Source organism: Pogona vitticeps, chromosome 8 (genome assembly GCF_051106095.1).
Source record: "Pogona vitticeps strain Pit_001003342236 chromosome 8, PviZW2.1, whole genome shotgun sequence".
Taxonomy (NCBI): Eukaryota; Metazoa; Chordata; class Lepidosauria; order Squamata; family Agamidae; genus Pogona; species Pogona vitticeps.
Window position 1 is genome coordinate 753,183 of NC_135790.1, and position 27,945 is coordinate 781,127.

Genomic DNA, 27,945 nt, shown 5'->3' on the forward strand with positions numbered 1-27,945 from the left:
AGGGCATCCATTGACGAGCTGTCCTCTGCCAATATCCACCCACAGGACTGTGCACTGTCCGTCTCCCCCCCCCCCCCCGCTCAGGTTCCTGCCAAGGTGAGGCTGGTCCTCACTGCCAGAGGAGGAGGAGGAGAAGGAGGTGGGAGGGAGGGAGGGAGGGGGCAGCTGCACTGGAAGCAGTGGCTTGCGTCTGGTCCAAGTGGGTCAGGGTCAGGGAGGCAGCCGCTGCCTGGCCCTCCCCCCCCCCATGGCTGCTCCACATTCCTGGCCCACACAGACTGGCTTGTCTGGGCCTGATGGGGGCGACCTGTCCACAAATGGAATAGGGAGGAGGGAGGGGTCGGGGCCTGTCCTGCAAACAAAAACAGACCAACGTCATCGGCAGACCCCTTCCCCCAGCGTGCGTGACAGGGGCGTCTCCATGTTTTCAGTTACCTCCCCTGTTATGGCCAAGGTGGAGGTGCTTAGAGGTGAAGCTTTCATCCTGCGGACGTCCCGTTGTCCTCCCAGATGTTTTTCTTGTCAGATGTAATGTGGTGGTGGCTGGCCCATTGTTCGTTTTGGTTCGAGACACTCTCGGGCATGTTAAGCCCACACCAGTAATCATCAACATCTGGACGACATCTGGGCACAGTGTGAAGACCTTGCCTTTCCCAAGCTTTGTCCTCGGGGAGATTGTAGGATTGTAGAGTTGCAATGGATTGCCGGGGTGTTTTAGGCGAGCCCTCTGACTCTGCGGGAATCCACCACTTTGAAATATCTTCAGGAGGTATATTTGAAAACACCCGGTGAGGGTGACGCCACCAGCTTCTCAGGCAGCCTGTCCCCTGGCTTCCTGGCTTCTGCCCCCTGTGACGTTTCTCCTAATGTTTGTTTGAAAACTCAGTTCTTGTTAATGGTGACAGAGGAAAACGTGAAGCCTGTCTTGGCGTGCGGAGCTGTCTGAGTGGGAGAGAAGTGGACTCCTTTGGCCACCAGTCCCCTGGGGTGAGGAAGGGAAGAATTCCATTTGCCCAGTCCAGAAAGGCCCGTGCCCAAGGGATAATAAGGGGGGGCTGTTTGGTTTTGCTTCCAGTTGTGAGCATTTTAACGGTCCTAACAGCATCCTGTCCTATCTGCTAACAGGGAGGAATTTTCAAAAGCAAGTCTATTTAAGGAAACAAATACATGTTAAAGAATGTGCCATATGGATAGCAGTGGATTTGCCCAGAACCATAAACTGGGGGTGGGGAGTAGGAAGAGGAGGAGGAGGAGGAGGAGGAGAGAGAGAGAGAGAGAGAGAGAGAGAGAGAGAGAGAGAGAGAGAGAGAGAGAGAGAGAGACTCCTAACACAGCTCAAAGTTATGGGCTGTTTGCTTAAAGCAGTGGTTCTTAACCTTTGTTACTCGGATGCTTTTGAACTGCAACTCCCAGAAACCCCAGTCAGGACAGCTGGTGGTGAAGGCTTCTGGGAGTTGCAGTCCAAAACTCCTGAGTAACCCAAGGTTAAGAACCAGTGGCTTAAAGCACCACTTTCATCTTCCTCAGGTCTAATTTGAAGGAAGGGGACCCAGAAGTGGGCATGTCCTCTTGCTATCCGCCGGCCATCATGAAGCAGGAGTTTTGGGCCTGTGATGATAAGCGTGTCCACTCACCAGCATTTGGGATCCCTGTGCCAGATCTTTTGGTGCTAACGTGTAGGAAGAGCTCCAGGCTGCATCTTGCACCTGGGAAAAGAGAAGGGCCAAAGGTGTAGGCGAAGATTCCTCAGGGGAGGATTTTGGGGGGGGCTTCTTGGGGTTCTCCTTCTGCCCCGGACAAACTTTGGGGGTCCAGGTTTCGTTCCCATCCTCATAGTGGCAGGCAGGAAGTGGGCTCTGAAGGTGCCTCTAAGTAACGCCTCCAAGTTGGGGGTGGCCACGCTGCCATCCCTCCCACTGTGTGTCTCGGGGTGTCTTGTCGTTCTGGCCGAGGGTGGCGTTTTCTCTTGACTGAGTGGGCCTTCAGGGATAACCCTGTGTGAATTGCCCACCCAGAGATCTTTCTGGGCCCTCCCAGGCCCTAAGATGCAAAGCAGGTCTCTTTTCTAGAAACTCCACCCACCCAGCCCAGGAGAGGAACTCATCCTTTCTGTTTCCTTTTTCTCTTTTCAGGCTGGTTTGGAGGGCAGTTCAGTTGATGGACCCAAAACAGGCCAAATGGAAGGAGGGCCATTTAGCCACCCGGAAGAAAGAAGGCTGAAGGAGGGCCACGTGTCCGGTTGGGCCAATGGAGGGGTCGTGCCCATGGAGGCCAGCACGTGGCCCGGCAGCCCACGCACCGAGCCGGATCCCCGTTGGGAGAGGATGGCTGATGCCCCCAGCCAAGGAGGATCCTCTGCCAACGCCAACCTGGAGGACGCCCAGAACCTGGTGGCTTTCTCGGCAGCGGCCGAGGCCGCCCTGTCCTCGCGCGGGCGGGGCCCTCTGGCCTCCCCTTCCTTGCTGAGCATGCAGCTGTACGAACGGTTCAATGCAGAGATGAACCAGGGCGGGGCAGGCGAGGAAGCCTCCGGCTCTCCTTCCAGTAGCTGCCTCACCTTTGCCGACCTGAAAGCTCTGAAGGCCGCCCTGGCCTTGGCGAAGGACGGCCGGAAGCCCCCCAACTGCAACTGTGATGGGCCCGAGTGCCCGGATTACCTGGAATGGCTGGAGAAGAAGATCAGGTCGGTCACGGGCGGGGAGGGCCAGAGCGGCAGCCCGGGCCCCCGCCTCCAGGCCCCGCCACCCCCCTCGGACAATGGTGCTAATCATCAGCAGGTGCCTGCTGTGGACGAGAAGCCCCCGCCGTGCCCCTCGGAGGCCCTCCCCTTTTCCCAAAGTGCACTGAACATTGCAAAGGAGAAGAACATCAGCCTCCAGACGGCCATCGCCATTGAAGCCCTGACGCAGCTCTCCTCGGTGCTTCCCGAGCCAGCCCTGGAGGCGCCGCCCTCCCCTGTCCGCAGCCCCCTGCAAGCCATGGCTTTTGCCTCCAAGGCCCAACTGGCCCAGCCTTCCCTCTTCCTGCCAGACAACCCCGCCAGTTCGGTGCTAGCCGTCTCGAGGGCTGAGCTCTACCAGGGCCAGGCCTCGAAAGAAGGGTACATGGGCCACAATCGCCACCTGGCCCCAGTTTCGTCAGCCCCCTCCTCCTGGCAGCAGGAAGGGCAACTTGCTCAGGATCTGGCGTCCTCCTCCTCCTCCTCCTCCTGTTGCCTTGACCACCACGGCGGCTGCCTGGAGCCTTCGGCCCTCTTCCCCGGCGCCAGCTCCACCCCGCAAAAGGCTGCCTTCCCCGAGCAGTGGAGCGAAGAGGCCAGGTTGCAAAACAGCCCGTGGGGGCTGAGCGCCAGCACCCCGCCATCCTCGTTGGTCAGCGATCCCATGGCCGAGCTGGAGCAGCTGCTGGGCAGTGCCACGGATTGCATCAAGTCCGTGTTCAAGCGGCCGGAGGCAATGCCGGGCAAAGCGAGGGTAGTCAAGCCGAAGCAGGAGCCGGCGGCCCAGAAGGAGGAGGCTCTGGGTCCTCGCAAAGCTGCCGCCTCCAGCCCCCAGTTGTCGCAGCTCTTGCAAGAGACCAGCGCCCACCAGAAGGCCCAAAGGGCTCTGCAGCAACACCTCCACCACAAGCGGAGCCTCTTCCTGGACCAGAACGTCCCTCGGGGGGGAGGAGGGGCCACACCGGAGCCGCTGCCCAGCTGGTGGCCTCCCAGCGCGCCCGCCCAGCCGCCCCCCAAGCCGCCTGAGAAGCCCATCAAGGAGAGGAGGAGGAAGGTCCAGTCAGATAAGAACGGGGCCGTCAAGCCACTCCGGAAGCAAGCCCAGATCAAGAAGCCGAAGCAGAAGGATGCTCAGCCCCTCTTCCTGCCCGCGAGACAGATCAGCTTGGAGGGCTTCCGCTCCGCCATCACCCCGGAGCGCCCGAGCAGAGAGGTGCTTTCGGAGCAGCTCCTCGCCAGCAGCCCGGCCAAGCTCTGGCCTCTTCTTCCGCTGGCGCCCCGCCCTGCCGAGCCGTCTCCGTTGCAGAAGCTACTTGAAACCAGAATCCTGGCCCCCAACACTCAGGAAACCTGCCAGCCTCGCCAGGAGGAAAGCCGTGGCTCCTACCCGGAGAATTCTGTGTGCAAGCCTGCTTCTGAGCTGAGCCCCCCGGTGTCTACCTTTGCCCCCTCCTCCTCCGCTGCCGCCACTGCCGCCTGCAGCAGCCACGGGCACCAGGAAGCCTTCTGCAGGTTGACGGACTCGACGGACCAGCCTCTTGGTGCCCAGAATCCCATCCCGGTGGATGACAAGCTGGAGGAACTGATCAAGCAGTTCGAGGCGGAGTTTGGAGACCATTTCAGCTTTCCGAATTCTGAGCTTCCGGCTTCCCTGCTTCCCCCGGAGGGGGCCCTGCCTGCCCAGCCCTCCTCGCCTGCGCAGCCAGAGCTGTCTTCTCTGAGCCGCTCTCCTGAGCTGCCAGGGTGCTCGGAGGCAGCCGCCCAGCCGCCGGCCACCGGGGATCTCACGCCTCCGGCGGGTGCGCCCAACCTGGGCCCTAAACCTTTCCCCCTCCAACCGGGGGCCAGCCAGCCTTTTGAAAACCCTTTTGCAGCTCGGTCCCCCAAGCAGATAAAAATCGAATCTTCTGGTGCTATCACGGTGGTTTCCACCACGTGCTTTTACTCTGATGAAAACCAAAACACCGATACGGCTTCCGCGGAAGGGACTCCAACCAAGGATCAAGTGCCACTTACGCCTACTCTCAGTGGATTTTTGGAATCTCCCTTGAAATACCTGGACACCCCCACCAAAAGCTTGCTGGACACCCCTGCCAAGCGGGCTCAGGCTGAGTTCCCGACTTGCGACTGTGTAGGTGAGTCGTGCGCCTTCTCCTTCCACGCTGGGTGAATTGGAGAAGGAGGTCTTCCCGAGAGGGGGGCCATCGGGAGGGCCGTCAGGTCTTGTCTGCCCCAGCCAGCATAGCTCATGGTGGGAGATCATGGGAACTGGCGTGTAGCCATGTCTGAGTGTGTTTTTTTTTTGATTTCTTGCTTTACCGTTCCCATAACTCAGCATTTTGGGAGTTCGACCCGACAGACACCTGACAATGTAGCTCACTTGGGAGAAAGAGCACAGCTGGAAGGCTCTGAGGCTGAGCTAGGCCTAGCAGAGGCTCAAGCTCCCTGTGTTCCTGCCCCAGTGCTAGCTGGGAGCTTTCCTTCTGAACAGGAAGCTAAGCGGAGCTAGGCCTAGCTCAGCCTCAGAGCATTCCAGCCGAGGCTTTTCTCTCAGGTGAGCCACACTGAAGTGTCTGTCAGGTGGAACTCCCAGAATGGAGAATGATGGGATCTGTGGTCCAAGAAATCCAAAAATCCCGTCCCAAGTCATGCCCCTGGAGTAGGGCTTACAGTAGCAGAGGGACATTGGCCTTTTGTGTGCAGGCAGGTAGCTAGAGAAGGTGGGCCAGGTCTGCCGAGGCTGGCAGAGGGGCCTCCGTCTCAGCGGGCAGAACTCGCCTCTGCCCGGCTGGAGGCTTGGCCACCTGGCCAGTGGTAGGGACCAGTGGTGTGTGCTCTCCTCGTTCTGAAAATCCTATCCGAAAAAAAGCTGAAGACCCATCTCTTTAGGCAGGTGTTGAACAATCACAACTGAATCCCTGAACCCCGTTTTAGCAGATAATTTTAATCTTTTCCATGTTGTAATGTTTTAATCTTCTAACTTAATTTTAAACGTGTATTGCTTAATTTGTCTTTTAATATTTAACTTACTGTGTTTTTAAATGTGTGATAATTTTAATTTTCTGAGATGCTTTGGGTCCCTTGTTGGGAGATGCGCATCATATAACTAAAACTAATAATAATAATAACTGGCCCCCACTTTGGTGTTCCTTGAAAACCCAAATGAACACGAGGGCAGGAAACATCCTGACATCTAGACAAGCGTGTGCCCTTCCCAGTTCATTCTGCTGAGTCACCCGGTTACTCACAGGTTTTGTGTGTGTCTGTGTGTGTCTGTGTCTGTGTGTGTCTGTGTGTGTGTGTGATGGTATTGCTTAAAGCACTGCATACAAAATGGCAACTATCTTGGAGACCTTTCTCACCTGCTTTCTGGTACAGGTTTTTACATCTGTGTAAGATGACAATATTTCTGTGCATTTTTCACATCTTAGAACTTTTTTTGGGGGGGGGTTGTTAATCATGAAAGTAACTCTTGGGCCATTTTTTTTTCTTAAAAGGTTTTTTTTTTTTTGGAAGAAAACACACATGTGTTTTTTACCTCCAGGTGGCCCAGCTAGGCCTCGCTCTGCCTCAGAGCCTTCCTTCCCGTTGTGGCCTTTCTTCTCCCATTGACCGGTGTGTCAAGGTGTCTGTCGGACGGCACTCCCAGAATTCCAGTCTTGCCATCTTGGCTGGCTGTTCTGGGAGAGGGATACTGGCCGTTTTTGTTTGCATCTTAAAGAGGGGCTGTGACTCAGCCCAGGCCCCCCCTTCCATGGCAGCGCCAGACAAGACCTTTCTGCAGAGGTTATTTTTATTGTTCAACTCAAGTGTAGCTACTCCGGGCAATAAACCAACTTCAATTGCTCTCAGTGGGCTGAATATCTGCCCTCTCCCTTGGCAGAATCCAGCCCTTGCCAGCACAGCTTTTAAGGATGCTGGCAAAGAGGCAGCCGGCCAGATTGGCAGGTCGTGGCCAGGAGCGGGCCAACCCGGTCCTTTGTCTTCTTCCAGGTGACAGGTTTTTCACGTCCAGGCTTTCCAGGCTTTTGTCGGTGGTTCTGCAGAACTGCTTTCAACAGGCCCTTTCCCTCCTATTATGTTGCTGATTCATTGCCCCACCCCCGGTGGGCCGGTGGCAGCTCAGCTCAGGCCATCTGGCCAGCAGGCCATGCCAGTGCATGAACATTCCTCTCCCGCCCACCCCGGCCCTGGAACGGGCCAAGATTTGGGGCCAGTTTAGAGGATTGCTGTGCTGGTGGATTTCTTTTGTCCTTTAAATCTCCTGGCATGGGTGCCGAAGGTAGTCTGGCCAGCGCCCGCCTGTGTCGGTCCGCCGGGCTCCAGGGAAAGGGCCGGCTGCCTTTACACAAAGGGCAAATCCCGTGAGCGGTGGTCTTTCAAAGCAAAAGAGACCTGCTGCGAGGCTGGCCGGGCTGAGGGGGTGGGGCTTCCCCCCCCCTTCCCGGAACCTAGCTGGGAAGGACGGAGTGCTCCAGGATGAAATACGCCGTCCTGAAAATGCAACAACATGCGTGCACAGCCTCATGCAAATCCCACATGGGTTGCCCCCTGATCCACGCAATGCATCTCGCATCTTCGCGCTCTGTGCCCAGATACACTCCAGCTACTGCGTAAGGAAGTCAGCAGCACGTACGGGAGGATCGCCTGGAGAGGGTGGCCCCTGTTCTTCGGAGCCTGGGGTAGAGGCCATGTGTAACTCTGGGGCAGGATTGCACCTCCCTGCCTTTTTGTGCACCTTCCTCTTTTTTCCAGCCAAACCAGTGAGCTCCTCCTCCTCCTCCTCTTGGGAGCTTCCAGCAGCATCACTCCACCCTTTAAATAGATCCCAGCCCAGACCCTGCACAGCTTTCTCCTTTATCCAGTTAAGCCAAAAGGTTCAAGAGGGCTGGGGAAACTCCTAGCTCCCTGAAGGACCATTGCACCAGTGGTCTCAAAGCCTCCATTCCGTTTTCAGCGTTTCGTGTTTGGGAAAGGGGAAGGGATTTGATTTCCCGGGATGTCTCCTGTGCTGGGCTCAGATTGCGGAGCAGAGGTGCTTTGGAAACGGTGCCCTGAGCAGGGATAATGGGAAACTGCTAGCAGAGAGAGAGAGAGAGAGAGAGAGAGAGAGAGAGAGAGAGAGAGAGGCTGCAGAGGGCTAACATTTGCTGCTGGCTAGCCTGTTGCGGGGTTCATTAAAACTGGAGTTTGACATTCAAAATGGACACATTTTCTAGTTAGGGAGATGTGGTCCCTTGTTGGGAGGGGGAGGATAACTCAGTTCAGCACTGGCTTTTGCTCCTGTATGCTGATTCTTCCCCCACCCCACCCCTGGGTAACTATATGCAGCTGTTTTAGTTCTTTCTGACAAATGGAACTGTAATGGTGGCTACCTGCTGGGAATAACAAATTACTTTTCAAAGTACTGTAATTTTCCAAGCTCCGATTAAAATTGACCCATAGATGGGAACCTGGACCTTTTCAGGGACCCTAAGCAACCTTCTTTCTGGGGCTTGGAGGTTTTGAATGGTTGGCGTTTTCAGCAGAAACAGAAAACCATACTTTGTGGGGTTTGTTTTTAAAGACCTGGGAGAGCTGAGCTTGACCTGTAATGTTTGGAGTTACTGCTGTCTGTGGGTGATTCACGGGCCCCGCCGAGGCGCGCTCTCCCTGCCTGCGTGAGCCCCACGGAAACGAACGGGAGCCACTGGCACCCATCCTGCTGCGGGTGGGTGTTTCCTCTGGGCTGTGGGCTGAAGATCATTTTTAGCCTTTCTGTTTTAAAAAAAAACAGGCTGGTGCTTTTTATATCTCTGCACTGTGACTCCTTTCTTCTGTGGCTTTTTATTTTGGTTTTATTCCATCAGTTGTTTTAAAGATCAGATTATTTTTAATGCCTGTTTGCATTCTACTGTTTCTTAACTGTTGTTTTGTCTGCAGTCCAGAGAGCTTCGGTGTTTGGGGAGTGTAGAAAATCAAGCCAATGACTAAAGGTGAAGATGAGATGAGGCAGGAGGGGAGAGTCACACCTCTCTGGGATCAGAGGGTGCACAACCGGAACAGGGGATTGAAGGTGTTGATTTTAAGGGTCAGTTTCTAGGCTTGACCCTCCTCCCTTTGCCCCTTCAATGCCCCTTTGAATCCTGGACCTTAGGCAAACAAGACTTCTCCCCCTTTTTTTATTATTCATGGCCTGGAAAAGCTGCCTGTCTTCAGCAAGGGAATAAGGCGGATCTGAACCACCTTTTTGTTCTAAACCCTCCCCTAAGTATTTATATAGGATTGATTTGAATTGGTTGATGGATTGCATTGCCGTGCGACTTCTCCTAGCAACATGGATCAAGTTCCCCACTGAGAACCTCTTTCCGTGTCTCTTCCCTTCAGCCGGTTTTGGTGGTGACTTTGCTTCCATTACTCTGAGATGAAGTCATTGTCTCATTTGGTTGCATGTGTTTGTGTTTTCACAGAACAAATAGTCGAGAAGGATGAAGGGCCATATTATACCCACCTGGGCTCTGGACCCACTGTGGCATCCATCAGGGAACTCATGGAAGAACGGTGAGCGGCAGAACAGGGGCTCTTTGCAGGGAGAATAAAGGGGGAGGCAAATTCCCCATAGCGCCACTTGGAATGTCTCGGCAGCAAAGGAGTCTCCCCCCTGAAGCCTTACAGGGAATCTGCTTCTTGCGTGCAAGTCCGTGGTGCCCACCTCCACGGATAACGGCTGTTGTGGGAATCTTATTTTGCTTCTTCCATGCAAAAGTCCAACTGGGACGGCCCCTGGCACCTGCTGCTGCTTTTTAGAGGGATGCTCACCCTAACACACCCCTGCCAGGTGGGTGCAGGTCCCTGTGGTCCTTCCTGCTCGAGGTGTGTTAATTGAACGGCACGGCAGGGGATGGGAGTGCCGATGCCCGCCTCTCGCTTCAGCTGCTAGACGTGGTTGAAGCCAAGGAGTCAGTGCAGGCATTTGGTCATGTGACTCGGAAGCACCAATCAGGGTCTAGGTTGACCTCTTAACAGCTCATGATTCGCAAATGAAAGTTTTGTCCATGGAGTTAATGCGCTGGCGCAGTGTTTCACTTGAATTGCAGGTGTCGATATGTTAATTTTGCAGGGGCGGGGTGGGCGGGGCGGAAATCCGTGGAAATACAACCTTCTCTTAATTCAGACATTTGGGCCTGGGAGGAGCAAAAAGGCCACCCTTGGTCCTGCCTTGTCCCCTGCAACGTCCCCTTTGCTTTTCTTCTAGCAGTAAGTGTAGGTTAGTAAACTGCCAGGGTTGGCAAACCGGGACCAAGGTGTGCTTTGCAAACCAAGGTGAGACATCCATCTGGATTTTGGGGGGCAGGGGGGGGAGGTGTTCCCAGAGTGGAAGTGACGTGGCCTGGATACTTGTGGTCCCAGCCCTGCTCCAGAGAACGGTCTTGACCTGTGCCCTTGTTTCAAAACTGGAAGGGGGGGGGCGCCTGGGTTGCTCCTCTCCTTGGAATGCAAAGGGGTGCCTGCCGTCTTTCTCAGTGGGTGTCCCAACGATGGCCTTTCCTGGCTTGTCCAGGAAGTCCTTAGAATGGCGGATGGGCTTGGCTCAATCCGTATCCTCTTCTTCGCCCGCTAGCTTGGCTCAGGGAGCAGAGAAAGCGAGCATCGCACACGGTATGCAGGCAGGCGGCCACATGTCCCGACCGATTGGGTTACACCTCTGCCGTTGACTCATAGACACCTGAATAGGTCGAGTCATCCTGACACGCCGTGCGGCTGAGTTACCTGTGCAGGCCTCGAGACCAGGCAGGGAGATGCCTAAGAGGCCGGGAAAAGGGAGGGAGGAACAGCCTCCGCTCTCCTGGTCTGTCTCGGGCTGGGCCAGGCCCCTTTGGGGAGGAGCAGGTCCTGCCCCAAGTTTTCAGCAGTGAGCCTAGGAAAGAAACAAGCCAGATCTGGCTCCCGGGGGCCGATGTTCTCGCGACAGGTTGCCCTTCTGTGCAAAAAAGAGGCAGATGGGAGCATGGCAACCCAGAAAGAGAGGGATAGGCTGGGGAAAACAGAGAAAGCAGGAGCTGTGTGGAAGGCAGACGGTCAAAGCCACTGTGGTCCAGGGGTGAGACTGCGGAATAACCTCCTCGGGAGACCCTGGGTTCAAATCCCCATTCAGGCATGGAGCCCTCTGACTGTCCTTGGGCCAGTCACGTTCTCCCAGTTCCATTGACCTCTCCCAGCAGGGCTGTAAGAAGGATTTGGTGGGGATGAGGAGAGCCACGTCCCTGGCCGTGAGCTCGTCGAAGAAAAAGTGGGATAGGAAACCACCCCCAAGCACTTAGTAAAAGAGAAGCGAAGGCAGCCTGCAGAAGCCCCGCCGTTCGGCTGTTGGTGTCGTCTTTCCCAGGGATGGGGGATTTTAACTGCGTTGTTCCCTAAAAGGAGCCTTCTGCATTGAGCGACCTCCTGTTTTTCTCCTCCTGCTAACGGTGGGATTTTTCCTACCCGCAGGTATGGTGAGAAGGGGAAAGCCATCCGGATTGAGAAGGTCATCTACACAGGAAAAGAGGGGAAAAGCTCTCGGGGCTGCCCCATCGCCAAGTGGGTGAGTGGCCACCTGCTCTGCAGGAGAGGACCGTTCTCTGATTCCTTGTGTGTGGTGCCAGGATCCCCCTTCTGACAGCCCTTTCCATAGGTGGCCGTTCCCCACCACTCTGCAGCGTTCCCGGATTCCTCCACCCCTAAACGATGAGAGGGTGGGGGGAGGTGTCTCTCCGTTTCCACCAGTCACCAAGGGAAAAAGAGGGAACCTCCATGGTGAGGTGCAGTCCAGCTGCAATCCCTGCTTGCCCCAAGAGCTTCAGAGGCAGAAAGGGGTGATGCCCTTCGTGTGGGTTTCTCAAGGGTGCCTGGTGGTAGGAATCAGGATACCCGTCAAAGGATGGGCCAGCAGGGCTCGTGGGTGCCTTAGCAGCTGTGCGGAGACGCGTCGGCCCATTTGTCTGGCTGTGTGATTAGTGGCCTTCAGGGGTGGAGCTGTGCCATGCCAAGGCAGGCCTCGGCGCCTGGCGTGGCTCCTCTCCTCCTCCTCTGACAGACGGCCTTCACTACGTGGCTTGGCCCGTGGATGGGGAGCTTTCCCCACCCTGGCCTTGTCGAGGGAGGCCTGGAGGGCAGGGCGGGCGGGTGGGGGGTGGCGGCGGGGCTGTCATTTCCTTTGCCGACCAACCGCTCGGCTCACTTCCAGGTCATCCGAAGGCATAACGTGGAAGAGAAGCTCTTGTGTCTGGTGCGGCATCGTGCGGGCCACCACTGCCAGAACGCGGTCATCATCATCTTGATCCTGGCCTGGGAGGGCATCCCTCGGACCCTGGGGGACACCCTGTACCAGGAGCTCACCGACACCCTCACGAAATTCGGAAACCCCACCACCCGGCGGTGCGGGCTAAACGACGAGTAAGTGCCTTGAGCCCTTCCCCGGCTGCCGGGCACAAGGCGCTGAAGGGACGGAGCTGGGCCCCAGGGGCTTGGCGGCGGCGGCGGCGGCCCGCAGAGATCCCGGCTTCTGCCCTTGCCTGGGGTCCGGAAGGCATCTGACGAAGGAGCTTGTCCGCTTTTTTCCCCCCTCTGGGTTTCCTCTCTCTTTGCTCTCCTCCGCTCTGCTCTGTAGGACCCACCTCCTTTGCCTGAGCCCGGGGGCTCGTTGTGTGTGTGTTTGTGTTTGTGTGTGTTGTTCTCTTTTGAGGAGTGGGGGGAGGGAGGGGGGCTGCCTTCCTTCAGAAGCCCATGGGGCTCTGCGAGGCGACACTGGGGGTAACTGGGGTACTCGGCTTTTTCTCGGCTGCAGCCGGACGTGTGCGTGTCAAGGGAAGGACCCGAACACCTGTGGGGCCTCTTTCTCCTTCGGCTGCTCCTGGAGCATGTACTTCAACGGGTGCAAGTATGCCCGCAGCAAAACGCCCCGGAAATTCCGACTTCAGGGCGACAATCCCGGGGAGGTGAGTCTGACCTGCTGCATCTCGGTTGGCGCAGTTCGTTCCTTTAGAAGGTGGCTTTGGGGTGCCTGGGCTCGGTCGGGTTCCCTTGGCGTAAGAGGCAGTGCCAGGCCCGGGAGAGCTTGCCCGTTTTTTACAAACTCAGGCCTAGTGGCCTAAGTGGTGTAGATTTGTCTTTTACAGAAGTATGCCAATCTGTGTTTCTGGACTACAGTTCCCAGAATTCTGGGTGTTTTAGTCCAAAAAGACAAATCTACACACCTGAGGAAATACAGAATCAGGGACCCCTGCCAGAAGCTCCAGGGGGACAGTCTGGTGCCTGTTGGAAATCTGAGAGGCTGTGTGGGGCCGCTATGAAAGAGTTTGGGGCCCCAGCCAGTATTGACTCTCTCTCTCTTTTCAGGAAGAAGTTCTGAGGAGGAGTTTCCAGGACCTGGCTACAGAGGTGGCCCCACTTTACAGGAGGCTGGCACCCCAGGCCTACCAAAATCAGGTGCCTGGCATGACCCTCCCACTGTTTTCACCTTGGCTTTATTTCCAGGAGGTGGAGGACGAAGCAGCCGAGTGGCCGGGTTGCGGGTGACCTTCCCCTGTGTGTTCACGGCCCTGGGCCTCTCCTGCTTCACCACCTGCCCCCTCCTTAAGGGAGATCTTTGTTGATGACCGGTTTGCTCTCCACCTTCTGCCCAGGGCAAGGGCCCAAGGCAGCAGATGGGGTGTGCTTTTTTAACCTAAGCGTGCAAGCTGAAACCTAAGCGTGCCACACTTCAGTTCCCTCTCTTCGGGCATTCTGATCTGATGAAACGGGGAGCTCCCTGCAACTGTGCTGCTTAATAACATCCATAACATCCAGCCATCCTGTCACTGATTCTCTGTGCCCCTTCTCCCGGGGTCCTCGGCTTCTGTTCTGTCTCCTCTTGAAGGACGGAGGGGCTGCTCTGTCTGCCTTGGACAAGGAGAGGTGGCTGCGCGTTTCTGGGTCACCCTCGGCGGTCTAGCTGTGGCTGCCCTTTGTTCTGTGAGGAGCGGTTTGTCATGTCCCGCGCACAGCTGTAATTCGAGTTGCTTCTGTTCTTTCAAATTAGGTTACCAACGAGGATGTAGCAATAGACTGCCGGCTCGGGCTGAAAGAAGGGAGGCCGTTCTCTGGGGTGACTGCCTGCATGGACTTCTGTGCCCACGCCCACAAGGACCAACACAACCTTTACAACGGCTGCACGGTGGTAAGCCGAGGCCTTGCTCCCTCTTTCCTGGGCACGCTCCTGATTAGTTTTGGATGCATCGCTTGGCTATGTTGCAGCAACATGAGCAGGGAATCTGGTGCCCCTTTAAAATAAAAACCTCTCCTGGCAGAAGCTTTCACAGTCATCATCATCCCAGACCAGAGAAAGACGGTGCTTCAACACCTTGGCCAGAATTTGGGGGAGTCCCCTTTGTAGTGGCCACAGTGGTTAACATCTTCCTGGAAACAGTGGTTTGAAAAAAGTAACTTTTCCAAGGCATGCATCCTACAAAAGTGATCTTCCCCCCCAGAGGGCTTCTGGGTCTGAATTTGGTGAAAAAACACCAAATACCCTAAATCTAACCTTCTAGGCAGTAGTGTTTGCGCTTCTTCTTGGCAGGTCTCCCCCAGCCCTTCCAAACCCTGGGGGTGGGGGTCATTGGGGAAATGGCGTGAGGAAAAAGGCGGAAGCCCCTCCCTCTTTGATGAGCCCTGTGGTTCCATCACCCTGTCTATCGACCAGGGCCGTTGGTGTTTTAAAAGGCCTGTAGTTCTATTCAGGGACGTCTCACGCTGTGTCAGTTTGGTGCCAAGACTAAGCGGGCTGTGAATGGATCAGACTTTTATTTGTTCAAGTAAAATGGAACTTTTTTTGTTAGTCCCGTCCTCACAACTCGTCCTTCTAGTTTTATCCCCAGATAGCGATAGTTCTGAAAAAGGATGCCGAGTGGGCCAGCCTTTGAGATCCCTGATCCTCTCCTTCGGCGGGATGTTAGAAAAGTCACCGTGGGCAGGCGAAAGAAGGGGATGCCAGAGACCCACTTTTGCTAAGGTGTCTCTTGAGGAGGGACGAGAGAGATCCTGCAGGCGCCCCAGTGGGGCTGACCGGGGAGGGGCGCCGTGGGGTTAGGGTCACTCTGGGAGCTGGAAAGACGCCGGGCTCAGCTCCTCCCTTCTGGAAAATGCAGATCCATTTCCTGAGCCCAGAAAAACTCAGAGCTGTTCCCCTCCACTCCGAGCCCGCCAGGCACCCCAAAGGACAGGGCTTTGGGCTCTTGGCGGGCCAGGACGGAACCATCCCTTCGGGATCTGCTGGGAGGATTCTCTCGCCCACCCTTCCTTGGGCAGTGCCGTGTGCCAGTCTGAGAGCAGCCTGCTCTGAGCCGTATTGTGCCACGGGCCCACGGGGCTCTGGGCCCATCCAGAGTTGCCCTGGGTGTTCTGGTCTTGCCCTTGGGTCTCTGCCCGGCGGGAGCTCCCTGGGGCTTGCTGTGACCCTCCGGCCGGCCTGTTTGTCTCGTGCAGGTGTGCACCTTGACGAAAGAAGACAATCGTACCACTGGGCAGATCCCTGAGGATGAGCAGCTGCACGTCCTTCCCTTGTACATCATGTCCACCACAGATGAGTTTGGCAGCGAAGAGAACCAGGCCGCCAAGATGGGCAGCGGGGCGATCCAGGTGCTGACCTCTTTTCCGAGGGAGGTGAGGAAGCTTCCCGAACCGGCCAAGTCCTGCAGGCAAAGGCAGCTGGAGGCCCGGAAGGCTGCTGCCGAGAAAAAGAAAATGCAGAAGGAAAAGTTGATCAGCCCCGAGAAGATCAAGCAGGAAGTCCTTGACATCCCATCTCTCCAGCAGAACACAGGTGAGCACCACAGAGGCCGGTTCAGGAGCTGCAGGTAAGGCCGGCCTGTGCTTCCGGCTCAGGGAGTTGATGGAAGGCCTTGTGGCGGGTTCCCTCCCCTGCCTGCAACATGCATCCTTTTTACAAGGCTTCTGTGTCACACAGTTATGGCACTTTGGGCCCCCATGGTGTACCCCCTTAGATAAGCCTGAGATCTGGGATTTGGCAAGACCCTTTGATGTCCCCACTAGGGCTCCATGGAGTGTGCACCGGAGCATTCGGGCAGAGGATCTTGAGTCCTCCAAGGGGCCACGGATCCTGGGCCTCCGCAGAATACAGCCATGCCGGTTAGATCAGTGTCAAAGTGTGGCATAGACACCTTCTGTATTGTTCGGGTCCTGAAAGTGCCCGGCAGAGATTCAGGCCTTGTTCTTGGGTTCCTGCTGGACCCCCCTGGCCGGGCTCTTTCAGTCTCTGCATTTCCTGCTTGACGGAAGGTAACACTCCAGAGCTGGGCTCCATCTGCCTGACAGACTGGGTCTGTGTGAGAACATCCTGAGGCTTTTTTTCTCACCCATTATATTGTCCCAGGTATAGTTAGGGGATGCGTGAGAGAGACCCCGGCTTCTCTAGGCAGCTTTATGGAAGAGTCCGTCCACCCTCATCTGACCTCCGGACTGCGGTCCCGGCACCCGGCCTTTCTCACTGACCCTCTCTTAGAAGGGCCTCCTTAGAAGTGCTCACTTTGGGGGCACCTCTGTGAAGAACAGACGGCAAGGAGTTCACAGGGCTGTGAATCAGTTGACCCTCCTTGCTCTCCAGGGCAAGACCCTCAAACCGAGGGTGCTAGTCCTCAAGCCGGGCCAGAAACACAGGACAGGGGAGGAAGGGTCTCCGCCCATTCACCAACCTCTGCCTTCCCGTTCAACCCCCCCCCCGCCTTTTTCTTTTTAAAGCAGCCTCTGCAAAGCATCAGAACTTACTCTCCTTCCTTGTGGGGCTGGGTAGTAGCGTTATTGTGGTTGTTACAGGACTTGCAGGGAGGTTCCTGCAAAGGAACGGCCGTATGTCTGTTTGGGATGATCTTTGTAGCCTCGGGTACAAGTCCTTTACCATCCACTCTGGGTGGGAGTTAGAGGGGAGCCCCTTGCGATGACCAGAAGCGTAGAATAGGCAGGTTTCTTATCCATGGCGTAAGGAGGAGGGCCGCATGTGCCTCTTTGAAGGATGGAAACAGGCGGAAGGGTGACCCCCGTATGCCTGATACAGCCTTATGGGTCCGCTCCCCCCCCCCCGGTGGAAGGTAGTCGGGATGTCCAGCAAGGGGCATCCAGCTTTTCCTGGGACCTGCGTGGCCCTCAGTGGAAGGAGCAGCCCGGCCTTTCCGAGGTGGCCTGTGCTTGGGAGCTGAGCGGTTCCTGACGAGTAACGTGGGTTCTCCTTTTGGACCCCCAGATCCAGCTTTGAAGAACGGGCTCTCTCAGCCTCCCCTCAAAGTGGAGCCTCAGAACCCTTACAACGGGTTCAAGTACAGCGGGAATGCCGTCGTGGAGAGCTACTCGGTCCTTGGCAACTGCAGGCCCTCGGACCCCTACAGCATGAACAGCGTTTACTCCTACCATTCCTACTATGCACAGCCTAATCTGCCTTCCGTGAATGGGTTGCATTCCAAGTTCTCGCTTCCATCTTTTGGGTACTACGGATTTTCCAGCAATCACATGTTCCACTCCCAGTTCCTGAACTACGACGACGGAAGGAGCGCGCCCTGGGTGAGCGGTGGCGACTACGAGAAGAAGCCCAGCGTCCAGCTGCTGCAGGAGAGTTTGAGCCACACGTACAAGAGCCCCGAGCAGTTGGACAAAAGCCCCTCTGCGGTGAAGAGCAAGAACCACCACCAGCGCACCTACGAGAGGGCCAACAGGCACCCGGGGAAGGGCCCGGCCCTGCTCCAGAGGTGCCCCTCCGCCCCCTCGGAGGCCCCGCCCTTTGCACAAAACACAAACTGTCTCCACAGCCGAACAATCAAAGAAGAGCCCGTGGACTCCCTGCCCCACCTGGAGGCGATGCAGAGGGCAGCGGCCGTCAACGGGGCTGAGATCCCTCCCCTGAACCCGGCGGAGTTGCCCTGGCCCTCTCAGAACGGGGGCCCGGGCCCCCAGTGGAGCCCTTACAAAGTCCACAGGAACGAGCCCCCTTCCAACAGGACTAGTAGCGCCGAAGCCTCTTGGAACGGGTTTGCGCCCAGTGACGGTGTCGGCTCGCTCAGCGCAAACCGACAGAATAAATCCAGCCTGTTGGGTTCCCATTCGACCACAACCCGGTTGCCGCCGTCGCACCTGATGGAGAAACAGTGGGGCCTCTTTCCTGGCGAAGGGCAGCCCCTGGCACCCAGCCCCGATGCTCTGGGGAAGTCCTGGAGCCCTTGCAAAAGGAACGAAAGCTCCCTGGTCTTCTCGGCCAGTCCAGACCTTCAGGAGAAACCCTGGAGTTTTGGGCAGCTGAGCTTCGACTCCCCGCAAGGAAGTTCCTTGAGGCTTCCCGATGAGCTTTGGGGTCCCCCCGTCAAAGCGGAGGAGAGGAGGACCCCGACGCCGGGCACGGGATTACACAGCAGGCCGTGGGCCTCCTACGGGTCGCTGCCGGCGGTGGCCTCGGGGTTGTGTGGGGAGAAGCCGTTCCCTCCCTTGAAAGCAGAGGGGAACGCGGTGGGGCTGGGAGGAGCCCGTCCGGAGAGGCCGTGGGACGCCTTCAGTTTGGACGACAGCATGGAGGAGACCCCGGAGAAGAGCGTCAAGGAGGAGGAGGAGGTGGGGGAGGAAGACCAGCAGCAGCAGGAGGACGAGGAGGAGGACGAGGAGGAGGAGGAAGAGTGGTCGGACAGCGAGCACAACTTCCTGGACAAAACCATCGGCGGGGTGGCCGTGGCGCCGGCCCACGGCTCCATCCTTATCGAGTGCGCCCGGCGGGAGCTGCACGCCACCACCCCGCTGAAGAAGCCCAACCGGTGCCACCCCACGCGCATCTCCCTGGTCTTCTACCAGCACAAGAATCTGAACCAGCCCAATCATGGACTCGCCCTCTGGGAGGCGAAGATGAAGCAGCTGGCGGAGAGGGCCCGGGCCAGGCAGGAGGAGGCCGCCCGGCTCGGCCTCCAGGAGGAGGACATCAAGCCCTTTGGGAAGAAGCGGAAGTGGGGCGGGGGCCTGGCTGCTGAGCCCCAGCTGAAGGAGAGGAAGGACTCGGTCCCCACCCGGCAGGCCCTGGCCCTGCCCACCAATTCGGCTGTCACCGTGTCCTCCTATGCCTACACCAAGGTGACCGGGCCCTACAGCCGCTGGATATGAGAAGGTGGTGGTGATGACGGCGACGACGACGACAACAAAGAGAGCTCCCCTGTGGCCATCTTACCTCAGAGTCCGCAGCACTGGAGCGCAGTGCTGATTTGTGGTGCTTTTCCCCCGTGCGCATGTCAGAAAGAAATGCAAAGCTGAGCTAAGGGTGTCCTTTCCACGTCTTCACGTGGAGGCTGAGCTAAAGAAACTTAACTGCTGTTAATGTTTTTCAGTAACCTACTATTTATATCTCTGCATTTTTAATCTGTACATCACAGTAACGGCAAGAGAAATTTATAGCGTCCTTTCACAAAGGAGAGATTTTAAATTCCATTTAAAAGATATGTGTATATTGGATTTTAAATGAAAATGATTACCGCTCTGAAACAGATTATGTGGCAAAGGAAAACGAAAACCTGTCCCACCCTAAAGCTTTTTAAAAACCTGCACCATCCACTTCAGTGGGCCTGGTAGGAACCTCATTCTGGAGCCCTCCTAGAAGCTTTTACTCTCGGTCCAGGATAGTTTTACTGTATTTTATTTTTAATGAAATGGAGTGCATGATTTTCTGCTTGATGGTTTCTTACAGATTCAGTCGGTCTCTGCAGGGAAACAGGGAGGTGGGCTTGCCTAGTTTTTAAAATGCTTCCTGCAGCATCTCATAACTTACGTGCCTCTTACGTCTGGAGGGAATCCCAACAGGAGAGAGGGATTGATTTGGGGGTAAAGTTGGCAAGAAGAGTGATCTTTGCCTGCCCATTTCAGCCCCCAACATAATGGGTGTGGGTGTGTGGGGGTGTCATCTTGGAGCTGTGCTAGACCTCCTCCAGATGCTGAATGTGTCAATGTTGGGGCTGCCCCTGAAAACGCATCCAGTGCAAGCTGTTGAAAGTCAGCTTTGCTCTCAGCCCCTGGATTCACCTCGAAGCACTGCTCAAAGTTGGTAGGAAAGAAAGTGCGACAGCGTTCTTCGTGGCATCAGAAGCAGTTGCATTTCTATTTTAAGGCTAGGTTTTGGACCTGACACCAGCCAGAGTTAAAAAGAGGAGGTGGGAAATTTAAGTTCTTTCTACCATTTCAACATTGGTCTGAGATAACTAATTGGCTGAAGCTGGTCAAGCTCATGCAGCAAAAGGAGGCCAGAAAAACACGAGAAAAAAAGAAGGCTTCAGAGACAAAGTGGAAAAGCCAGAATGGGGTGGAGGGTCGATTTGAAAGAGAGGGTAGAATAAGGTCTGTAGGAAAGAACCCCCGATAGGCAGGCCTTGAGTCTGTTTCCCTCTGTGTGCAGGATCACCCCAACGCCCGGCAGTCCTAGGGGAGCAAAAGAAGTAGAGCAGCTGCCTTTTGCCTTCGGTGGGAGCCTTTACACTCCTTTCAGGCTTACAGGACAGACCGACCTGTCGCAGTTGCTTTGGGCCAGAGGCATGATAAGGCTAAACGTTTTGGATGGTCTGCGCCTCTTTGGCCTAAAGCAGTGAAAGACAGACAGTGCTAAGAAAATTTTAAAATCTCAGGTTGAGCTACTATATGTCAAGAAACATAAAGCCTCTGGAGTGCAAGTATGTAGTCTTCTTTTTAACCGCCTCTTTCGCAGAGTCCCAAGAAAAGGGAGTTGCTCCCCACGTCCCGCCGGCGCGTGCTTCCCCAGGGGAAGTGTCCACTCCCACCCCAGCCGGCCCTGGGCCTTTGCAATGCAAAAATAATCAGCCTATTTTAAGCAAGATAGAACTTTTCTGGTGCTGTTTTTTTAAAAAGAGGGAAATCAAACTTAGGTGGTGACAAAAGACCACAACTTTTTAAAACTACCTTTTGCCAGCCCATCATGCAAGCTGCCTGGTGAAGAGCAGAATGAATTAGGAAAAGGCCCGGTGGCCGGACTTCTGCATTTGAGAAGACAGATTCACACCTGTGCAGGAGCCCTTCTGAAGCCAGGTTTCCCCTTGATAGAAGGCTGGGGTGGATGAGATACCCCAAGGAAGCTCTCCTTAAATGCAAAGGGAATTCATTTCAGTTCAGCCTCCTCCTAACACTTAAAACTATACCAACGGCCATTGGGATGGGGGGTGGGGAATCTTTCCGGCTTCATATTGGTTGTGGATCTTGATGAGAAAAAGCCGTGAGGCGGGGGAGGGGAGGTTTTAGGCTGCCTGAGTATTGATTGAAAATGTGGGTAGGCAGTTGCTTTTGATAGGTAGCACCTTTGACAGATTTCCACACCCTGCAAAGGGTGCTGTTTTTGAACTTAGCTGTGGCAGCTCTTGGGATGTCAGAAAAAGTTCTTTGTTGGTTTTTTTTTAAAAAAACATTGCAGGTCTTTCTGTAGAAAAATGGGAGGTCTGACTCCTTCAGCAGAATAGATCCCCCCTCTGGCTTGAACAAGCCTGCGTGAATGGTTTCTTAGAGGTGCAGAAGGCCAGAAAGGGCCGCCGGTGAGAGGTCTGGATGGATCCTCCGCAACTTTCTTGCACTGCACAGGTGCCTTTTGACAAACAACAGCTTGCAAATTCAAACCTGTTTTGAAATTAGGTGTGTTTACTAGGGAGCCCTCGTACCTCCTTATGCACTGCAACAGGAACACAGGATAATCCAGACAGCACCCTGGGCGTTTTACATGGTTCTGGTTTTAAAACTGTAAATAGAGAAAGATTTTTTAAAAAAAGAAAAAAAGCACTTTCACCAAGATTTAAAAGAAGAAGAAAAATTACCCAATAACTTGAAGAGCAGTATGTTTTAAAACAAATTATTGCAGGAAAAATGTAAATAGATATTTAACATGCTTTTCCGTCCTTAATTTTTGTTTCTTTGTTTATTGTATTCTGTAAAATTGTTTATATTTTGAAAGGAAGATCAACAAAACCTAACTGGTTTTGTATATGCACCCATCAGCATACCACCATTGCTGACTCCAAAAGTCAGATTGATAGGAAACCTTCTGAGCATCAGAGGGTGATCATGGCATCTACCCCCCCAATCAGGGCCTGCTCCTTCACTGATGTAAATCACCCATTCCCTTCCATGGGGCCAAATTGCATGCTGAGCAAAATTGTATGCTACAGTCCTGCCTGCCATGTATCTCTTAAGGCTGAGAATTACATTGAGTTTAGTCTTTCCATTCTTTGTTGGTTTGTTTTTAAAAAGGTTGCTGGATGTAGACATTTGCAACAAGAAGGGACATTTCGAGGCTTGCCCGCCCCCTCTTGGGCTACCTTTCTACATGCAAAGAGGGTGGACTTTTTAAAAGGACACCCCCCCGGTCAGGGAAGTGATCCCCTACTTGCAATCTGCAGTGGTACTATTGTTTGAGGTCTCTTGGTGAACACAGAGGGCACCCCTCACTCACTTCCGTCGCCATACGATCCAGCTTCTTGTCCTTTAGAAGCCAAACTAGTGGCTGCTTAGTCTGGGCAGGTTGACCCCCCCCCCTTAGCCAGCTGTAGTTATGGGGAAGTCTTGGCCCTAAATCTCCTCCCCCCCAAATAGTTTAGTTTACTTTTTGCTTCCGTAGTTTCTTTGGGCAGATTTCGAAGAATGTGTCTTGAAGGCTTTATTTAGATGAGGTTAGAAAAGCAAGAAATTGTAATAGATGTAGGAGGGGAGGGACAGTATGTTCAACCTGCTGAAACCTTACCAGATCTTGAGTTTCTGTTTAGGGCTTTTGTTCTGTGATCAGGACATGTTACGGGCCTGGGGTTCATGAAACACTTTCCGACTGGGAAAGGGTGGCCTGTGGAAGAGGAGTCCTTTCCTACTGGAAGCAAAGTCACATTTCTGATTCTGGGACTGTTAAGAGCCCAGGAGCTGTCTCAGAGTCAGAAGGTGGCAACCTATCAGGACTCGTGATCATTTCCATATTTAGTTCAGGTCTCTTTCTATTGCTTTCCACAGTGGGAATAGAGAAAAGGAGAGGGGTAATTAAGAGGCTGAATCCTTTCATTGTTTCAGTTATACTGATAATTCAGGACCTTACTCCCTTCGTGCTGGTGCAAGTCCAGACTAATTTAACCTGGAATCAGATGCCTATATTGAAATGAAAACATCTCCTTCCACATTCCTATTTATTCCCACCTGAGATGGGCTGTTTTAAGAGCTTTGGCCCAGGAATGATCTTGTTCTCCATCTAATCACTCCCAGATTTGCCAATGTGATGGGTGGGCATAGATGCAGAGCAGTCCTGCAGGCTCCTGACCTTGGCAATACCAGTATTAAATCTATAGCAACACTATGTGAATGCTATCAATGTGCATCGCCCAGTTTCTGTAATGAGTGGGTTATACAGAGAGACAGACACCCCAACCCTACTTCCCCCCCAGATATGGATCGGGACGTGCTTAATTTAAAATAAGCCTGCCAAAAGCAGCCGCACGATCCTGGCATGAGCCCTGCTCTGTTGCGGTTTCAATGTAGAACCAGCAGGCTGTGGTCTGGGATGGCTTCATACTACATCTGTAACCTACCTCGAATCTCAGTTGTGGGGAAGAAAACAAAACACAGCACGGGGCAGGCTTAGGTGGGAAATTTGCACAGGTAATCTGTTCCGGCTTGGCTGCTGAAAGTCTGTTTTAAGTTCTTCTTTGGCACGGCCCGTTTTCTGCTTGCACCCAGGCCGTTTCGGCTGCTGTGCTGTGGCAGGCGAGTGTGAAGGAAACAAGGGTGTGATGCCAAAGAGGGTGCCTTTTCCAGAGGCATCAGGACCCCGTCTCCTAAGGGCTCCTCCTTTGTGTCATCCCAGACCTCCTCCAGCCAGTGGGCTGGTGTTTGCCGGGCTCCCCAGCCATTGCGTTTCCCTGTTGGGGGGTCTTGACTTAACCGTGCTCGCCCTTGGAGCTGGTGACTGTGCTACTGCCCACTTTTCCACTTCTGACTGGTGCTTAAATACCCCACTGAATATTGTGGTGATGGCATGCAGGAAAGAACACCTCCAGGGCTCTGAACGTTGTGTTGCTGTCTGCCAAAAAGGAGGGTTTTGTGTTTGCTCCAACTGTTTGTTTTGGAGTCAAAGGCAAATCAGCCTTGATGGATCAATAGTCAGGAATTGCTTATTATAGCTGCTTTTTGGTTTGTGTGTGTGTGTTTTGGGGGCAAATGATTTGAAGCTACAAATCAACAACCATCAAACAAAACATGTGGTGCTAAAATAACCAATCCATAATCTCTGGAAAAATCTTGACCAAGAGTCTGATTCTGCTGCCGTTTCTGGTTGTGGCCAGCTCCCCTTTTCCTGTCTGGGCAGGAAGGGCTGGGTGGGTGGGGGGCCCTAGGCTCCTCCTTTAACCCTTTCTTCTCTGCTGTGGTGCTTTGCTGGGCTACATGACCCTGGAGCATATGGCCAACGGCTTTGGGGCACTTAATCTCTTGCATCCACCAAGGAGAGCTCAAGCCGATCAGGTTAATTGTTGTTTGTGAGTAAAATATGCAAGAGCAGGACAACGGAGGGAGCAAAATAGGGGCTCTTGAAGCAATTCGGGGGGGGGGGAACAGGAGACTAAGTTAAATAGTTCAATAAATGGTTTGCAGTTGCTTTTGATATGCTTCCTTCTGTGTCTGGAGTGTTGTGTAGCCTTCAGCAATACTCCTCTGTGATTAGTGTCTGGTTGGGAGCTTTGAGAAGGCGGCATAAGATCACTGCACTAGAGCACGTTTACAAAGCCCTCTCCTTTTTAAAATTTTGGAAACAGACAAGCTAAGAGAGGGAGTGGACAAATCCTTTTGAGGTGCTCCAGTTGAAAAATGAGATTTTTTAAAAAATAAAGCCCAGGAGACATTTTTAGCCATTGAAATCTTCTAATGAAATGGTGCTATCTTGGTGGGCTCTTTAAACGTATTTACTACTAGTATTACTACTACTATTACTACTACTACTACGATGATGATGATGATGATGATGATGATGAGTGCCAGATCCCATCTCGCTGAAGTGCTATTGTTTGTGTATGTGCAACAAGAGACCAGCAATGGAGAGTAGAAGCTTTTCAGCCTTTTAAATGTAGTTTCGAAAATTTATGCTTTGGGTCTCAAAGGGGTAACACCATCATTCTGAGCTCTGTTCCATGTATGTCGATTCAACGGAAGGTGGCCTCCCCTGGAAAAGTCACCTCTGTGTCTCAAGGCTGGAGATCCTCAGCTTGTTTTCAGTGAAACTGGGTAGCTCAGGATCTGAAACAGAGAGGCCTGTCTTTTTACTCATTCCAGTTGCCCTGCCAGCTCTTCCTTTCGCCTGTCGAAAAAGCCTGTGGGGACCAAGCTATGAAAAACTGGACACAAATGAGTAAAAAGGGGACATGCCTTTTTCCAGTAATGAGGAATAACAAGCAGCAAACTGTACTGAAGAGCTGACACTTGTGCCAATTTGGTAAGCGCTCATGGTGCAACAGTCTCATCGCCCTGCGTGTTGGTAACTATTTATTATGCAAAAAAGAAGCAAAAAAAAAGAGGTGCTGAATTGGAAGTTCTGAGGTCACTCCGAGACAGAGCAGCTATTTGTAAAAGCAGTGTAGTTGTTGTACGATCTTGCTTGCTTGCTTGCTTGCTTGCTTTCCCCGTCAACAGCGGTAGGCTGCTGTCCTGTTTTCCTTAGCTGCCAAGAAGCCCCATTGGGAGCATCTTGACATCTTGGGATGAACGATGTGCCTCTTCGGTCCATGTCAGTCAGGGCTGAGCATGTGGTCTCAGCTGTTGGGAAGAGGGAGAAATGGGTGGGGAGGAGGGAGCCAGGATCTGGGCCACCGGAGAATTTGCTAAGCCAACCTGTTAGTCTAAAATGCCCGCTTCATTTCGCAACTTGATGGTGGCTTTTTTTTTGTATAGTAGTACTCTCGGTGAGTAGACGCGTCTGGAGGTTTTACGAAATACTCTTTCGGTGCTATTTATTTCCCATCTCTTTCTCTCTCATACTCACGAAACGTCGTATAAACGTGTATAGAAGCCAGGGTTTTGTCATATAATAAGCTTGTTGTTATCACAATACATAGAAAAAATACCTCAAAAAACAAGAGTATTGTGGCAACCTGTGATTCAGTTATAGCTATGGAATGGATACAAATATGGCTATATATTTTATTACTCTTAACACTGTACTTGACATCTCACAAGCTGTAAGGCCTGTTTAAATTCTATTCTTGGGCAACTTCTCACATTCAAAATAACGGGGCATCTCGGGGAATAAATATGTGGGGGGCAGAAATCAATACCTGAGTGAATTGGAAAAGCTGTCCCTTTGTTTTGGCGAGCAAGCCATGGCTTTCTGTAGTTCCTCCAGGTATCTTGTTCCTCCCCCCCCCCCCCCGAGACTTTGGAAACAGGAACACTAGCTACCTTCTGAAAGAGCTGTTTGGCCAGCATGATTAAAAACCTGCCACTCTTCAGCGCATTGGAATGGTAAGATTCTCGAATGTTTCTCTAAGGGGAAATAAATTTGATCTGAGAAAGGCAGGGTCTTCGGGCTTTATTCATCAAGCCCGGAGCTAAAAAGGGTCTTCCTTTTCAAAGGTGCTCTCTGGGGACTGGCGGATGTGAATATATGTAACTATCTGGGACTTCTATCATTTAAAATTCACACATTCCCGGATGTGTTACCTTATGGAAGACAGTAGACAATTTTGCTCGTGTAATGGGAGATTACACTGTTCCGATCTGCTTTTCTATTCTCTGTCTCACATCCTTTTTTTGCCCAAGAATAGTAAAAAAATACTGGCCAAGGTCGTCTTCTGTTCCAATATCAGGGATCTGTTTTTTTTAAAAGACTTGTGTTTTTTGTTTGCTACTTCTCCCCCCCCCCCTTTTTTTAAAGCACCCACTGCTTGGGATTTATTTACTGCGATTAACTGTTTGGAAAATGTGTATTGTCTAGCTGGCTTCTGCTGTTTATTTTTCATGCATTTTTTGTGTGTAAAACAAATTAGAGGTGTAAAGCTATCATCTGAATGCTTTTTCAACTGAGGAAATAACAGGTTCAGTTTGGCAAGCCCATTCGCCGCCGTTGGGGCTGCCACTTCTCAGCGTGCTTCGATTCCTTGTCTCCTTGAATTCACTTCCAGCAAGCAAGACCTCCGGCGGAGGCCACCCCAGCCCCCCTACTGTCCCCGTGGACCACACTTGAAGATTCCTTTTGTTGATTTGTGACTGTGGCTACTTGAAATGAAGTTTTATCTGGGGTTGGTTGACAAACAGTAGATTTACAATGTCTCAAGGCAATAGGACTTATGTATTAAACTGTAGATATACTTAGTACAGTAAATTTATGCTGATAATTTTATTTTGTATAATTTTCTCCCCTTGTATTTCCCCCCCCCCCCTTTCACACTTTTCAGTGTCTTGCTGAGTTTATTTTTTAGGATGCCTAAAAATTGCAAGTATGGATCCTCCTCCTTTTTTTTAATTTGTATTTTATTATGTTACACAACCCAGCTGGTTTGTGAAATATATTATTCCTGATATCTTTAAACTATTGTGGGTGTTTTAATAAATTTTATATTTATTTTTTGCACTCAACTTCCGTGTGTGATTTCCCACCCACCCCCGCAACTGCTTTGGGAGTAGAGGCTCAGCAACTGCTTTGGGAGTAGAGGCTCATTATCCTCATTACCCTTGTATTTTAGAGAAGGCATGCCTGAAATTGCATCCATTTGAAATCTTCCCTGGTTGTTTCTCTCTCTCCCCCCCCTCCCCCCGTGCAGATTTTATCTTTCTCCTTACTGGAAAAAGGATGGACTTAACTGAGACGGAAGAAAAGGGCGCTCACTCTCAGCATATAACAGAACACAACAACTCCATTTGAGACTAGCAGCTGTATTTCAGGGTCCACTTCAGAAGTGGCAACCCATTCTTGGTATACCTAGTGGGGTGCCTCTGGAGAGGAGGGTGCCCTTGGTGCTACGCTTCCGCCTCCCCCCCCCAAGACCTGTGGTTTTGATGTGGATGCTCAGTGCCCTTCCAGGGAGGTGTGTGTGTGGGGGGGGAGCTGCGTGCATGGATCCACTCCTACTTAGGACCCATTCAGCAAAGGAATCTGTGTGAGGTGCAGCTTGGGTATCTCTCATGTTTAAAAAGCCACTTGTTTAAAAAACACAGGAACACTTTGTGTAGAAGCCCAGCCATGA

At 53.2% G+C, this 27,945-nt stretch overlaps 1 protein-coding gene across 3 annotated transcripts in view; it reads left to right on the forward strand.

The window, feature by feature from the left end:
• TET3 (tet methylcytosine dioxygenase 3) overlaps positions 1-27,337 on the forward strand; it is a 65,770-nt gene extending 38,433 nt beyond the window's left edge. For all 3 annotated transcript variants that reach the window (XM_072978909.2, XM_072978910.2, XM_020780123.3), the window contains 9 exons: positions 2,133-4,854; positions 9,169-9,259; positions 11,189-11,282; positions 11,925-12,133; positions 12,525-12,675; positions 13,076-13,165; positions 13,758-13,895; positions 15,200-15,536; positions 16,971-27,337. In XM_072978909.2, the coding sequence (XP_072835010.2) occupies positions 2,133-4,854; positions 9,169-9,259; positions 11,189-11,282; positions 11,925-12,133; positions 12,525-12,675; positions 13,076-13,165; positions 13,758-13,895; positions 15,200-15,536; positions 16,971-18,859 (5,721 nt within the window). In that variant the 3' untranslated portion in view covers positions 18,860-27,337. The remainder of the gene's footprint in view (positions 1-2,132; positions 4,855-9,168; positions 9,260-11,188; positions 11,283-11,924; positions 12,134-12,524; positions 12,676-13,075; positions 13,166-13,757; positions 13,896-15,199; positions 15,537-16,970) is intronic.
• Positions 27,338-27,945: the final 608 nt, after the last annotated feature.